Consider the following 16,308-nt stretch of genomic DNA (forward strand, 5'->3'; position numbering starts at 1 on the left):
TTTTACTCATGAATATTTATGAAGTGGGCGGAGCTCGGGCGTGCAGAGAGTCCGTGTGTGGAACTCATGAGACGGACTAAGCTTATTCACTATAGTCTTACACACACGCACAGAGAGAGACACACAATTTGATTTAAGGCAAATCTACAGCCTTTCCTCTCAGAGACTATGAAACAAAACAAAACTCAATCATAGTATCAGCATTTTTATTGGATATCGGGGTCACAGAACCATTGCCCTCTAGTGGCGGGGAGAGGGTCTGCCGGAGGAAGGCTGCGGGAGTCGGTACTTGGCCATCTCCAAGTCCAGGTCTGCGAAGGTGTATGGGGTGTAGTCGTGGTGCTGCTGGTTCTTGTAGCTGCTGTTGTCAAAAGGCTCCTCGGGCTCCGCCGGTGCTAAAGGCCCTGTAGAGGGACGAGAGAGAGAGAGAGGGGAATGAGATCCGAGTGTAGCCATTACTGACTTTTATACATCAGAAAACAAAGACAGTGTCTGAACTTTTTGACAAAAGTGACAAGACATGGGCCCCCTTCTGGCCCCTCTGCCACATCTTGACCACAAGGGGGCCCATTTGAGGACCTTGAGAGGTCAAAGTGAAACGAGAAAGAGAATCATGAATGTTGACTGAGCTTTCTTGTTGCTGGAAAGATCGTGAATAAACATCTTAAACTCTCCTCCTGAAGCCGCACATTTTTTCTTCCTGCTCCTCCACATAGTCTGCCTCAATAAAACAAATCTCAACCTGTGTTGAAGAACGAGTACCAGCTAAGGTGGAGAACAAAACCATTCCTTCTCTCTTTAACCCTTTAGGGACCCTTTCTGAGCTGAAAACATCCCCTCAGTTGGGTCTCGATGACACCTGACTCATGCTCAAGGCCAATGGTACCAACAACCAAACTGAGCTAGCAAAGTGAGCACATCTGGTAGATGCACAACTGTGTGACACACACTGCTTCACAGACAGATTCAGAAAAGTGAATAGAATTATGACAGGAAGTGTAGCTTTCAAAATAAAACACTATGAGTGACAACAACACTGACAATTTCAACTCTTCATGTGTACGTTTAAAGTGTGTGTTGCCTGAAAGGTGTTATGTTTTAACAGAGAGAAGAAAAAAGACGACATGCTCAAGGTAGAGAAGTTGTTGTGAGGTCTGAGGACCAACAGCTGGACCAGAGAGACGTCGTACCCTCAAATTCCTGCAAGTTTTCCGCTTCAGATGCTGCCACTACAGGAGCAGGATCCATCAGTTCCTCGGCTGCCTGGAGAGCAGGTTCTTCAGTCATGGAGGCTTCCACGGGGGCTTCCGAGATGGGGGCTTCTACAAGGGTTTCGGAGATGGAGGCTTCCACGGGGGCTTCGGAGATGGAGGCTTTCAAGGGGGCTTCGGAGACCAAGGCTTCCACGGGGGCTTCCGAGATGGAGGCTTCTACAAGGGTTTCGGAGATGGAGGCTTCCACAGGGGCTTCGGAGTTGGAGGCTTCTACAAGGGTTTCGGAGATGGACACTTCCACGGGGGCTTCCACAAGAACTTCAGAGATGGTGGCTTCCACAGGGGCTTCAGAGATGGAGGCTTCCACCGGGGCTTCAGAGATGGAGGCTTCCACAGGGGCTTCAGAGTCGGCGGCTTCCACCGGGGCTTCAGAGATGGAGGCTTCCACCGGGGCTTCAGAGATGGAGGCTTTCACCGGGGCTTCAGAGATGGCTTCTATGGAACTTGTAGTGTTGAGGTCTTCAGAATATTTTAGAGAAGCAACATCTGTATGGTCTTCAAGGACAGAAAGTTCTTCCTGGCCTCCACCTGTAGAGGCTTCTGCTCTTTGGTTATCCACAGCAGCATCAGGGGTCTTTGCTTCAGAAGTGGAGTGAGCAATGGAGGATGGAGTGGGTCTCGGGTGTTGAGGTGGAGTAGGTCTAATAGTATCTTCTGCAGTGTCAGAAATCGTGCGGACTTCATGAACCAAGTTTAGTCGTTGGCCTGGAGCGGCGGCAGTTGCTGAGCCTGAAGATGTTGGTTTGCCATCAGTGACTGGATTCACATCCGAGTCCAGCTCCTGAACTTTCTTCGCCTCAGGCCGACCTTTTTCACTGGACCCTTCATCATCGGAGTCTGAATCAGAGTCGCTGGATGAAGATGAGGATGATGATGAAGATGAAGAATCCTCATCTACTGGATCACTAGACACAGCTTTGATAAGACCTTGGTCCACCAGAGCGTCTCCCAGCACCTGAGTGATGGGATCGTCAGATTGTCTGTGGGGAAAGCAGACGGAGGTCTTGTTGGAGAGCAGAGTCGCTCTGAGGTCTGCAGCTGCTGAGAATGAGACAAGTGCTGACATCAGCTGTGAGGTCATAATGTTGTACCATCACCAAGATCAGCAGCAGAGGGCGCCGCAGAATCTGTGTCTAACTTGTTCACGAGTGACCCGCGTCACCTCTGGAGCAAACTAACTGTCCTCCACCAGAACCTAAAACCAGGTATTTCCTGGATTCAGGCCCACTCTCAATCACTCCTCCAGTCAGTCTTTTCTCTTACCTCACCATTATGACCAAGACCTGGTACCTGCAGAGGCTCCAAGACCCGACTTAGTAACCCTGGTAAGTTGGGTTAAGATTGTGTGAATGTTAGTGTTGATATGCTTTATTATCACCATGTTTTTTTCCACAATAAACAGCGGTCCCTAATGCCATTCACCTATCACGGCATCGCTGATTCGCAGATTCTTTTGTGTGTAATTTGGCATGTTTTTTTTCACAGCGTACAGTATGAACACCCATTGTGTTCGGCGTCCTTATTGGCTAAGGGAGAACTACATACGCGTTCGGCGTCCTGATAAGCTAAGGGAGTACAGAATGCGTTCGGCTGGCCAGATTTACATAAAAAACTACCCATAACTATGTTCTGCACTCTGAAAAGAAACACCTGCACCAAGGCCCCCAGAGGAAAAAGACGTTACAGCGGAGTGGTGCCAGGACAAAAAGTTACCAACAGAGGAACTGTGAAATATATGCGAGTTACTGGTAATCATTTATTATGCGTCAAACCTCGTAGATCGATTATTAAAATCAAATTTGTTAAAGATGTTTGGCCTTGAAAACAGGTTTTGATCTTTAAGTGCATTTAAATGAGAGAGAACTGTGAGAAAATGTGAATGCTTGTCTGACAAAAGTGTGTGGTTAGGGGTTTTACGGCTTTCATATATGTATAATAATTGTAAAAAATAAAGCTGATTACTACACGGATTTTGTCTATTGCCGGTTATTTTTAGAATGTATTCCCCGGCGATAAACGAGGGACCACTGTAATATCAATTAGGGGTGCAAATTATCGAGTAATTCATTAATCGATAGTCGTTATCCTGTCGATCGATGATCAATTACTTGATTACTTGAAGTGGCAATTTTCCTGAGAACCTGAATTTAGGTTAAATCAACTGTATAAGAAACATTAAATGCTAACTTATGATATAAATCCTTATGATATAAAGAAAAAATGCAAATAATATTCCTTAGTCAAAGATTTATTCTGGGCTCATTTTAGGGCTGGAAATAACATGTTGCTATCAAACATATTATGAATAGAAAATATCCAAACATTACACTCATCCGCGACATTGGAAACATTAATATCAATTCCGAAATATAAATATGGTTTCAGATGTGGACTATTAGCATCATTTACAAACCCCCCTTAAACTGGGAAACGTGACAATATCACAATAGGATTGGTAGACCAGGAATGGATTGTTGTAGCTCTACATACGCATCGTCCTAACACTGTGGTGATTGTAGGCTGAGAAGCACACCGCTTGTAGCATGGCTGAACGTGACATATTTGGGTGGTAATTCAACGAAGTTGTCGTACCTTAAAATACTTCAATGTACAAGAGCACTGTATTGATTAGACCAGTGGTTCTTAACCTTGTTGGAGGTACCGAACCCCACTAGTTTCATATGCGCATTCCCCGAACCCCCTTTAATGAAATATAAAATAGGATTTCTTGTATTCCCCGTCTCCATGCAGTTTCAAGAAGTGTTCCTTTAGTTTTGCCGGCAACTTGGCTTCGAAAATCATGCAGATAGGACGCTCACTACCATCACGTTCCGTGATACATGTGAATCCATGTTGCACATATTTGTCCGACCACTTTCTACTTTTGCCCAACATAGTTAGTACGGATTAAAATATTAACAAAGGAATAACACGACGTACTAGCACGACAGTCACACTAAATTCCCCTCAGCACTGATTAAACAAGCAGTGTAGCATGATCGTCTGTAGCCAGTGATGGCCAAGCGGGGTCTGTCATCACAAATTTACACGATAATTCGGGTGTCTCCGAACCTCCGCGGCAGAGGCTCTGCCGAACCCCTAGGGTTCGATCGAACCCAGGTTAAGAACCACTGGATTAGACAAATATTACATTTTTGTATCATATATATTTTATGGTTTATGTTTCTAATAAAGCATATCAAATAAATTATTTCGTGCTCACTGTCTGAACCACCAGGTCAAACCCGGCCCCCCAGGTCCATACCCAATTTTAACCCATCTGAATCCGTCCCTCACAGTTGGTTCAGTCACTCACTTCCATTGAAAAACTCCCAGGGCCAACCTGCCGAGAGCTGCGTTAAATTCAACATAGGGATCTGCTTAGTTTATTTACCTAAAGTTGAAATGTAAAAAGACACACAAAAATGCAGCGGAGAAGGTCTGGAAGACTTTCTCTTATAATCAGAGTTTCTGAAAATATTTCTAATACATAAAACGGTTAATTATTATTAGTCGTGAAAGAGAAAGAGTCATGCTGGATTTATAGTCGCTGATAAGTTTTCTGTCACGTTTCTCAATCATCATCAACTGACCACAGTGATCAACAAGATTTAAAGTTAGTTCATAAGGATTTAAGGTTATTATGAGTTGAGGCAGATAAAATAAACAATGATCCATCCTCGGGTAATAAAAAGTCCCTTTAAGTTATTGTCAAAGTTTGTTTTTAAAGCGTGGCTTGACAGGTAATTAAGGAGGGCACTGTAACCATATCCATTTGGAAATTTATGATACGATATTAATTCACGATTTCCTTGTATCACTATCTTTTTATGTAAGTATGCCTGATTTACATGCAGTTGTGTAGCAGTAAATGTAGAGAAGGCTTTGTCAAATTCCTCTCAGAGGAATTTGACAAATTGGTTCTGCAAATTGGTTCTGCAGTGGGTTCAACTTGAATTTCCCATTGTTTGTTAATTTATGTGTAACAGTTAAACAGTCATAGAAATCCTGCAAAGCTTAAGAAACAATGAAATCCTGCGCTAACTGGGGATGTGAGGATACAGTCGACTCAAGCGGCTTTTAAAGCTGATGTTTCAAAACAAATGAAAGAAGTTATGACTTCGTCCAAGAATCACTCTACCTGTGTTGATTCACACGGAAGTGTGACAGTGATACACACACACACACAGTCCACTTACTGGTCAGGACCGGGTTCTGCTTCTCGGCAGGTGCCGCATCTCCAGTTTTAGTGCAGAACGCTGCGACTGTACGAGTCCTGAGGATGGTCCACTGCTGCCCCTGAGGAAGACGTCAACAGTCACACAACTTGGTGGTTACTCGATGGACACACACAGACACTTTGACGTGTAGAGCAGCTCATGTAACTGAGGTGCTTCTCCAACACACATCAACAAATATTTGATTGTTTGTATTACGACTGTCTAACAGAGGAAAAGCAGCAGAATCTACAACCAGAAACTCTAGAAACTGTGGCTAAGCTACAATAACATTAGCCCCGGAGGTGACCTCTCTTGTCGGGTGAAAACGGGACGTTGACGTCAGTCGTCATGGCGGTAGCACCGTCTGAATCCGTCCCAAGATAGAAGGGCAGCGACATTCTCTCTGAGAAAATAACTGTCACAAATAACTTTTCCTAACACTTCTTGGTTACCTTGAGAGCGCCCAGTCTGCCAATACGCTGCAGAGAAGCCGCCATGTTGTTTCCGCGTTGACCGGAAAGTAGGAAGTGACGTAAGATGACGCGCCACATCAGATCACCGATTATCTTTATTTTTTGTGGCGTCGAACTGTGAATACAAGTTTTAAAACATGTTGAATTATGACAATACCGACTAGTATCAGCCGTTTAGAGATGTACCATTGTCACCATTTAAGATGAATAAACCTATAATAAAAGTGTTTATGTACATGTTTGTGTCCGAGAAAAGAGTAATTGAAGGTAATTCTGAGACCAGCAGGCAGGCAATTAGTGTTTGCTTTCCTACCGCCACACGATGGCGCTGCTGAGTTACTATAGGGACTGAAGGTAAGTAAGTAAGTAAATCATTTTTATTTGTATAGCGCTTTTCCAGACCAGAGGGTCACTTAAAACAGGGGTCTCCAAACATAGTGAGGGACACATAACTCCTAACTCTGATCAGATTGTAACAGAAAAACTGCCTAAAAATAATAATGTTTTGTTTTCCAGAGAGCCATACATGACCAAACAACCCTTTATTTTAAAATATTTTAGATCTTCAACATTGTAGGGCCAAAATTGTTGATATCTTTCAAACCTTCTTGGAGGGCAAAAAATGTAGGTAGGTAAGTAAGTAAGTAATATTTATTTACAACAATTGACTAATCTGTTCAGCCTCTGGGGCTCAGTTGGATCAAAAGAGCAGTAGAGCTGGATGTCATCAGCAAAAATGTGATAAGACGTAGTCTTTATTTTTATTAAGCTTCCTTGAAAATATATATTAACCCTGAAAATGGGTGGTCCTATATTTTTATCACGCACTATATATGAAGAAAAAAAACAAAATGCATTCAAACACCATTTAAACATGATAAATAAACTAGCAATTAAATTGATGTATTTATAATTTTAGGCTTTTATTTCCTTTTTTTTATTTACGTATTTATGATTTGGGTTTGAAATTAAAAAAAAAATCCTGAAGTGAGGAGGAACTCAAACTTATTGGTTCTACAAAGCAGGCCACTTTTCTCTTTTTAAGCATTTGATGAGTACATTTTAAATTATATTGTCATTATGTTTGAATGAAAGTTTGCACTTTCGGTTGAACTCTCCCCTGATTAGACATGTCGATGGTCTCATATTTCATCCAAACCGCATCAATAAATCTTCACAACAACAATAAAAAAAAATTGTATTACTTCTGTATAATGAATTAATCTACACAAGATCACAATCCAATCAGGGGTCTTTTTAAATATCAGCACTTTCTGCATACATAGTTGTAAATGTTTCATCTCCAAAAAGGAGGAGTGATGCTTTGTTTCAATGGTTGCCATAGTTAATGTTATAATCTGTTATTCATTGATGAACAAGCTTCATGTGTAGTAACTTTGACCAGGAGTTGATTAAAGTAACTGTATCCTGAAACTCTAGGTATGAGTTCAGAGTCAGTCCGAGAATTACAGTTCGAGAATACAGTACCTTTAAACCTGTCGAGGACAGAAGATACAGAAGATACCTGTCTTTTTAAGGTAAGTCCATGGATGTGATGGATATCTCTGATGAGGCTGGGCCAGCAGCGGATGAACAACCACAGAGCGAGTCAGCACAAGGAAGATAAAGAATCAGAATTAGACCAGCACCATTCTGACTCTTTTTGAGGGTCCATAACCGAACCTTTTCATTTGTACCGTTTTTGAGACTTAAAGAAGGGAAGTGAAGATTGTTCTTAGGGGAAGTCAACCAATCTACCTCGTGTTTGAGTATATACCGGCTAGTATGCTTCCCGACAGTAAAAGTTTCCTGGTAACAGTTTCAGAAACACCTGCACCATTGCAACTGCTATGACTCAGACATACATCAATACTTCTCATGACAGAAACATCCTTAACTTAGTCAACCAACTGCAGCTTCCAGGACTTTTGAGCTGGTCGACCGCAAACAAGTTCAGCTGGAATTTTTTATTTTTTTATTTCAGGATATGAAGACAAAGAACACAAAATGAAATGGTCAATCTGGAAAGAAATGAAAGACAATGAAGAACCTGCTAAGTCAGCAGTTTAAAAATTCTTCACAAGAGCATCTTAACGGACAAGGATTAGCACCAAACAAACCAGATTGGGCTCTGCTGCACTCTACCTATGTCAGGACAGAAACATACTTCTCACTGAGACGCTCGAACAGCTTCTGGTGGAGACTCATTTGGAGTTGACTGTAAGTCAGGGTCGACATCAATGGAGTCTGTCTCCTGCAAACCAGGTTCAGGGTCCTGTGAGAACAGAATGTTCTCACCACTCTCGGGCGACGACGTGACGACGAAATCGCTGGAGTGAAGCTTCATGTGTCGGTTCAGGTTTCCTCGGGCGGCGAAGCCCTTCTCGCACACCGGACAGCAGAAGGGTTTCTCCCCCGCGTGAGACCTCATGTGGTTCTTCAGGTGTTCCGCCTGAGTGAAGCCCTTCTTACACACAGAGCAGCAGAAGGGTTTCTCCCCCGTGTGGATCCTCATGTGGGTGTTCAGCCGCACCTGTTTGGTGAAGGTCTTGCCGCAGACCTGGCAGCTGAACAGGCTGGCACCAGTGTGGAGGTTCATGTGGTCGTTCAAGGTCGGCTTGTGCGAGAACACTTTCCCACACACTTTGCACTGGTATGGTTTCTCTCCAGTATGGTTCCTCATGTGCGTCTTCAGATGTCCAGACTGGTTGAAGCACATTCCACAAACGGAGCAGCTGTAGGGTTTCTCTCCGGTGTGGGTCCGGATGTGGATCTTAAGCTCTCCAGACTGAACAAAACACTTTCCGCACTCAGTGCAGCTAAAAGGTTTCTCGCCGGTGTGAATCCGCATGTGTGTCTTCAGGTAAACGGGTTTCGTGAAGATCTTGCCGCAGACGTCGCAGCTAAAGAGTTTCTCTCCAGTGTGCAGGTTCATGTGCTCCTTCAGGGTCTCTTTGTGAGCAAACACTTTATCACAGACGGGGCAACCAAAGGGTTTCTCAGTGGAGTGAGTCCGCATGTGAGCCTTCACCCTTGCCTGCTTGGTGAAGATCTTTCCGCAGACTTCACAGCTGAAGAGGTTCTGGCCCGTGTGCAGGTTCATGTGCTCCTTCAGCGACGCCTTGAAGGAGAAGCTCTTGTCGCACACTGTGCAGTAGAAACGTGAGGAGATCTTCTCAGAGACTTCCGGTCTTGACTGCCGACCCGACTCAGGCTGAACGCTCTCCCTCCAGTCCTCGCTGTCGTCTGTATCAGACTCGGACGGTAGCAAGTTCTCGGCAGGTTCTGTTTCAGTCTTAAAGTACGGATCGGAACGGGAGGGGGACGACTCAATCCCGTGGGTCTCAAGGGTCTCTTCAGCATCTTCAGTCTTCACGATGATCTTGAAAGGGAGATTTGCGATGTCCACCTCCTCCTCTTCTTCCTTCACACCAAGATATTCTGGTTCCTGCTGGTCCATGTCCGAGGTCCAGCCTGGTCCGCTCACCTGCAGGTGCATGTCTGCTGACACACAAAGAGTTCCTGTCATGTACAAGTATTTTGTGGTGGCACAGAAGCTTAGAATTCTTAATACGACCAACCAGAGTTCAAGAGGCAAAAAGGGAATTATTTTCTTTCATGTTCTGCACTTAAAAAGCTTCATGTGATTTTATTTTATTACTATTCATTTCTTATCTGTTAAAAATATGTTCTGTAGTTTTTTATTAAGATGACAGAAAGCAAAGAGGTCCTACCAGTGGCCCCCGATATGGTAAACAATGTGATGAGTACCTTACCTGCAAACCCGTCATGTGGTTTGGGGTCTAGGTCCAGACTGACCGTCTGTTCTTCTTCTTCCTCTTTGATCTGCCAAGATCCCGTCTGTTCCTCCTGACCCGAGCTCAGGTCCTGCTGCTGTCTGTCTGGAGGAACACATGGATATAAAGATTTTATTAAATATATTTTATTTTTTTTCCACTTCTGTACACATGTGTAGGATCATTAAAACATGATCCCTGATATATAAAAAACATCTTCGACATGATCACCAGTGCTTCAAAGCAACACGCAGGATCAGAACCAACACTCGTCTGCACTAGAACGAACTTGGATTGACACGTCTGGACTCTGACGTCATAAATGTTATGACCGTGAATGTGAAGCATCACCGATGCGTGACGTCAGGGCGCGTCCAAGAAGGGAAATATGCGTGCATGAAACGCTGCAACGGTGTGTGCGTGTGTGTGTGTGGCATGAAAACCGACGCTGACCTGCTCGCTTCATTTGCACCAGCTTCCGCCACTTCTCCTCTACGTCATAGTCGCAAACGCCGGGAAAACGTCGTCCATGCTAACCTGTCCCGTCCAACATCTGGTCTCACGAGAGACAAAAGAACCAAACAAACGGAAAAGCAGCGGGTGCGCGGCTCAGTCCGATGACGTCAAGGGTTATCTTCCGGTAAACATTCAAAATAAAAGACACGTATGATCAGACGCCTTGCATTTTTTGATTGTTTATTATCAATATTTTAACACTTTCTTCATCATGCTAGGCTAACATCCAGCACTACATTAATAAAAAAGAGTGAGTAGAAAAGAGTGATTTTTTATTTATTTTGGGTGAACTATCACTATAAGCTTCACTCACACCCTCCTTTCACTTAGGAGGCACACTCTAGACTCTCCCTTCAGTCTCTACTATCGTCAAGATTGGACACAGTTTGTTGTCGGTCTGATACTTTGACATTGCGTGTTGCTCTGCAGCTTTGCAGCAACCAGCCCTCGTGGTTGAAGGTTCTTGTTATTGCAAGGAAAGTTGGATGTCTGCAGAGACATGGAAAGATGCTCGATTCAGTTCTGCACCCCCCCATTGCTGTCAGGAGTCAGGACTGCTGAACATTTTTGCTCTGCATGATTTAAAGAAACAAAGAAAAATGTTTAGAAAGATCTGAACCTGGTGACTCTAACACACAAATTCACGTTTATACAAAAGTGTAAGTGAGAGAGGGAAGGTCCTGCCTTTAATCCTGTTCCCGGTAAACAGCGAGACTGAGACTTACCAGATCTTTTTCTGAAAAACATTTTGACTGTTTCTGTTTTTCATCTCTTTGAAGAGCAGCGAATGCGGATCTGCAGTGCTCCGGATCCTTCAGAGGTCTTTATCTGAGAGGAGATAAAGACCAGATTGCCTGAACACACCGCAAAGCCGTGGTCATCCCGCTGCAGCCTCACCACTTCTGGTTCAGTGTAAAACCCAGGAGAGATTTGGTCTGTGAATGTATTTTTAAATGACAGAAAACAGGAAAATGTTCACACTTGATTTAATATCAATGTTTGTTTGATGTTTAAACACAGTCCATTTGTGTAAGAGTGTCAGCTTGTGTTTGTGAGAGGCACTGTCTGCTCTGGAACACAATGAAAGCTAGTGTCTCCTGGATGGTCAGATGTTTAGATTGAGATGATACAGAAGTCTAAATCATCAATCGCTTATCAGCCAAGACATTATGACGACTTACTAAAATGACAATCAAGCAAATCTTTCTAAATAATTCCAAATCTTTCTGATCTTAGAGTCACATATGAAAGTGTAGAAAAAAAAGGCTGAATCTGAGTCATTCATACATTTATTTTCTTCACCACTGAATCCCTTATAGGGGTCAGGGGGGCTGGAGCCTATCCCAGATTTCACAGGGAGAGGCAGGGGACACCCTGGACACAGGGCACACAAAGATAGACAACCAGTCACACGTCCGAAGTAAATCCACGTAACACAGGGAGAACATACCGACTCCACACAGAGAGGGTACACGTTGGCTCCCTCCAGACCTGGAAACGAACCGGCAACCATCTTTCTGTGAGGTGAACACGCTAACCACTGTGCCACCATGCGCCCTTTGAGTCATCATCCGAGTGAGACTTGCTCTGGTGTGTGTTTTAAGCTCAAGTAGTCAAATCTTCCTCTGCAGTTCCAGAGCATCTGTGCCGATCACTGTGCTGCTTCATGTGACTGTTCAGGTTTGCCTTAACGTTAAAGCAGCGGCCACACACCGAGCAACAGAAGGGTTTCTCCCCAGTGTGCGTTCTCATGTGAGTCTTCAATCGTCCACTCTCAGCAAAAGATTTTGGACAGACGGAGCAGCAAAAGGGTTTCTCTCCTGTGTGATTCCTCATGTGGTTCCTCAGGTTTCCTCTCCCAGTGAAGCAGCGTCCGCAGACAGTGCAACTGTATGGTTTCTCACCTGTGTGCGTCCTCATGTGAGATACAAGCTGTTCAGATCGCAGGAAACATTTTTGACACTCAGTGCAGCTGAAGGGCTTCTCCTGGGTGTGGATCCTTGCGTGTCGGTTCAGCAGTGGGCGGCTAGTAAAACTTTTGTCACAATCCTCGCAGCTGAAGTGTTTTTCTCCAGTGTGGTGCTTCATGTGGTTCTTGAGGGTTCCTATGTGCGAGAAGATCTTGCTGCACACTGAGCAGGTGTAAGGTTTTTCCCCCGTGTGGGTTCGCATGTGGATCTTCAGGTGTCCCCCTCTGGTGAAGGACTTTCCACATTTAAGGCAGCTGAAGGGTTTCTCACCGGTGTGCCCTCTCAAATGGATCAGCATGTGACCCTTTCTTGTGAACCCGTTCCCACATATTGGGCAGCTAAAGGGTTTTTCTCCTGTGTGGCGCCTCATGTGGACTCTCAGGTTTCCCTTTTGTGTGAAGTTTTTCCCACAGATGGAGCAGGAGCAGTGCTGGTCTCCCTCACAGGTGCTCTGGTGCTTGATCAGCCTCCAGGTGTGTTTGAAAGTTTTTCCACAGGTGGAGCAGCAGGCGGGCCGTTCTGGACTCCCACCCTCCCAGCTGACAGTCGGAACCGACACACTCTGCCCGGCCTCTCTCCAATCCTCACTGTCCTCCGTGTCTGACCGGGAGACCAGCGAGCCCCGGTCAGAGTCAGAGGTCAAGTCTGACTCCGGGGCCGGTTCCGGTTTGACGCCATGAAGACTGGAAGACGGAGCTTCGTCGCTCTCCGTCTTCACAACGATGATGTTGAGAGGAAAACTGGAGACGTCGCTCTCTTCCTCTTCTTCCTTGATGTGAGCCGGCTCTTGTTCCAGAAGGTCCAGGGCAGAGCCCAAGGACGACTGGTCCTCCGACTGCTGGACATCTGAAAAGACACACAAGCCATGAAGAACAAGGAAGAGCCTCATAGATACAATTGAATAGAATAGGATGGATGGATGGATGGATTGATAGATGGATAGATAGATAGAATACGATATATCTCATGGCTTCACGATGTTGGCACTGATATTTGTTTGATATAATTATGAAATATTAACTTAAAAGGTGGTTTGAAAATAGAATTATGTTTTATGACGTGATCTATTATTGTTTTTAATAATTAAGAGCAAAAAAATGTCATCGCCACAGAGCTGCAGCTGAGTGTCTCTCTGGTGCCACCACGTGTTCGCAACCAGCTCTACAGCACGAGGAGCTAAAATGTTGTGTCGACGAGGAGTAGGTGAGTCAAAGTCACAAACCTGCTCGCTGCATCTCCTTTTCTATCTACCGACCTGATCGGTTCTCAAAACGCCGGAGTGGAACATTTGGATCGTTTTTCATCCAACACAAAGACACATCGCAGTCTGATCCACCATCTGACTTCCGGGGTCAAGCTGACACTCTATTTCCGTATCCGCTTCAGAGTAAAACTAACCAAAAATATTGAAGCGCGAGTAAACGACTCCACAAAATTCTCTGATTCAAGACAAGGATTAAGAGACGTCTGTCAACGCAAACAGTTCTCGTTAAAACACACGCCGCATTTATTTTGAAGAAACCCTGGAAACGGAAGCGAGCAAGACTGCAGTGGTTCCGGAATATTGGCGTCAACGCGAAGAGGATAAGGGACGTTTAATGGACTCCAGGAATGTATTATTTTGGTTGAAACACGCGGAACATGTTCGAAAACGCCACGTCACAAACAGGTGAGTCTCGACCTGCACGGCCAGATACACACGGCGAGAGCTACGTCATCAACGAGGTCACAGACGAGTCATTTAAATGAACATTTGGCCCCACGAACCCCTGGAACATTCCGAGTCACGTTTAAAGAATCAACAAAAAAACACTCTTTCAAACACACACACACAGCAGTTCCAGTGGCGACTGGTAAATCAAATTATAGGTATGACTATGACTTGTTCCTAAATTATTCATAAACGTGTTTGAGCCTCAACAACTCAATAACTCATTGACTCACAAGATAATAATCAATCTCAAAAGAATCTTCAGGACAGTAGCTTTAGTTTTCAGTGTCAAACATACCTGGAGAAATCGCCCCACAGACGCTAGTTTTTTGGGCACTTTTTTCCCAAACTTTTTAGATTTAAAAAGTTTTCGATTTTTCCCTATTATTGACAAATCAGGAAATCGAATTTTGGTATTTCTTTGCGATCAAACTTTGGTTTTGCTGAACATTTATATTTTTGATACGTCAATTTAGGTAGCACAAAATTCAATTTTTTTCTACTCACCTTAATGTCAACTGAGGGTTGAGATTATTTTCAGATAAATATTTATTTTTCAAATGATAGACAATTGACAGTCACGAATGGGGCTCACTTTTTCTCTTAAAAAAGACACACTTCAAAACATCCAAATACCTCACTGCTGTTCATCCGTTATGTCCCTGACAAGAGAAATCAAATTGACTTCTAAACAGCCGCTGATACAGCAGACGGTCCATCTTTCTCTCACCATCGTGTTTTTTTTGTGCCTGCAGACGTTCCACAAACTCAGGACCACGAGCAGGAATGCACAGAATCTGCTCGTGTCAAAGAGGAAGAGCAGGAAGTGGACATCACACAGCTTCCTTTCAACATCGTGACTGTGAAGGATGAGGAGGAAGAGGAGTGCGATGAAGATGAACCAGCCCGTGTACGGACACGTCTCTCCAGCTCCGACACCGATGACAGCGACTACTGGAACGAAGCGAGCCGGTCCGGCTCGGAGGGGAAACAGAAGAGCTTCAGCTGCTCCATCTGTGGGAAAATGTTCTCGCACCAGAGAACGTTGGACGACCATGTCAACCTCCACACGGGGGAGAAACTGTTCAGCTGTGACATATGTGGAAAAGTCATGACCCGACACACCCGGCTGCAGATCCACATGAGGACGCACACCGGAGAGAAACCCTATGTTTGCCCCGTGTGCGGGAAGGGCTTCACTGTGATGGGAAATCTGAAGATCCACACGAGGACCCACACCGGAGAGAAACCTTTCGAGTGCCACATATGCAAGAAGCGCTTCACTCACTCCAGAGATCTCAACGGTCACATGAGGAATCACACGGGAGAAAAACCTTTTTGCTGCTCACAGTGTGGGAAGTCGTTCACCGTCAGGGGAGCTTTGACAAAACACATGGTCACCCACAAGGGGGAAAAACCTTTCCAGTGTTCCGTGTGTGGGAAGAGTTTCTCTGTTAGCGGTAATCTGAAGGTTCATGCCAGAATCCACACCAAAGAGAAGGAACTGGATTGTGGAGTCTGTGGGAAAACTCTGAAAGGGAATCTGGAAAAACACATGAGAACACACACAGGAGAGAAACCGTACCGCTGCACCATCTGTGGGAAGTCACTGAAAGGTAATCTAGTGGAACATATGCGAACTCACACAGGTGAGAAACCCTTCTGCTGCACAGAGTGCGGAAAGTCCTTCACGGTCAGAGGATCCCTGAAGCTTCACATGAGGATTCACACAGGTGAGAAACCCTTTAGCTGTTCCGAGTGTGGCAAGCGGTTCACTCATAAGGGTGACTTGAAGATGCACCAGCGAACGCACACAGGAGAGAAACCGTTTGGCTGCACAGTTTGCGGAAACTTCTTTACTACAAAGGGGAGTCTGAAAAAACACTTGAATCAGCACGCAGCCGAGCAGTCTTCCACTTCCGCCAACATCTGACGCCAGAACCTCTCATCACTCACTGGGATGTATTGTCCTGGTAGATCCTGGGCCAGTCACAGTACCCTTGTGTTCTCATCCACAGCCGGTGATGTCATCAGCTGCATGTCTGCCCCACTAAATCTGTTTCAGAACCACAACAATAAAAACTATGATTTCATTGTGTCAGTTTAGTTTTTTTGTCTTTATTATTTATATGTTTGTGTTTGTGTCTTTATTAGTGTTTGTGTGTCTATAAAGTGTTTGTTTTCATGTCCTTTTTTTAGTGTTTGTCCTGTGTCCTATGAGCTTCTTCCTGTCCTGTGTCTGTAAATCGGTCGTGCATCTCTGGTAGTTGTGTGGCTATTTTGTGTTAAGTTCATATTGATAGCGTTTGTGTGAGAAAATGTTCACAGCAGCATAGCTACTTGCAAT

General features: G+C 44.6%; 3 protein-coding genes across 3 annotated transcripts; 1 reads left to right on the top strand and 2 right to left on the bottom strand.

Annotated features, from left to right (window-relative positions):
- Positions 1–189: 189 nt before the first annotated feature.
- On the bottom strand, positions 190–10,356 carry LOC148068511 (uncharacterized). The gene is made up of 7 exons (XM_087804635.1): positions 10,218–10,356; positions 9,744–9,869; positions 8,142–9,471; positions 5,947–6,082; positions 5,474–5,573; positions 1,191–2,315; positions 190–404 (listed from the first exon to the last, which is right to left on the bottom strand). The coding sequence occupies exons 1-7, from the start codon at positions 10,228–10,230 to the stop codon at positions 241–243; spliced, it is 2,994 nt and encodes a 997-aa protein (XP_087660761.1). The 5' UTR covers positions 10,231–10,356; the 3' UTR covers positions 190–240.
- Positions 10,357–11,551: 1,195 nt separating this feature from the next.
- On the bottom strand, positions 11,552–13,596 carry LOC148068512 (uncharacterized). The gene is made up of 2 exons (XM_087804815.1): positions 13,473–13,596; positions 11,552–13,096 (listed from the first exon to the last, which is right to left on the bottom strand). The coding sequence occupies exons 1-2, from the start codon at positions 13,483–13,485 to the stop codon at positions 11,886–11,888; spliced, it is 1,224 nt and encodes a 407-aa protein (XP_087660941.1). The 5' UTR covers positions 13,486–13,596; the 3' UTR covers positions 11,552–11,885.
- Positions 13,597–13,708: 112 nt separating this feature from the next.
- On the top strand, positions 13,709–16,020 carry LOC148068513 (uncharacterized). Its single transcript, XM_087804816.1, has 2 exons — positions 13,709–13,919; positions 14,717–16,020. Exons 1-2 carry the CDS (start codon positions 13,892–13,894, stop codon positions 15,892–15,894), a joined length of 1,206 nt encoding a protein of 401 aa, XP_087660942.1. The 5' UTR covers positions 13,709–13,891; the 3' UTR covers positions 15,895–16,020.
- The last annotated feature ends 288 nt before the right edge of the window (positions 16,021–16,308 follow it).

This window comes from Callionymus lyra, chromosome 12, assembly GCF_982586985.1.
Source record: "Callionymus lyra chromosome 12, fCalLyr1.hap1.1, whole genome shotgun sequence".
Lineage (NCBI taxonomy): Eukaryota > Metazoa > Chordata > Actinopteri > Syngnathiformes > Callionymidae > Callionymus > Callionymus lyra.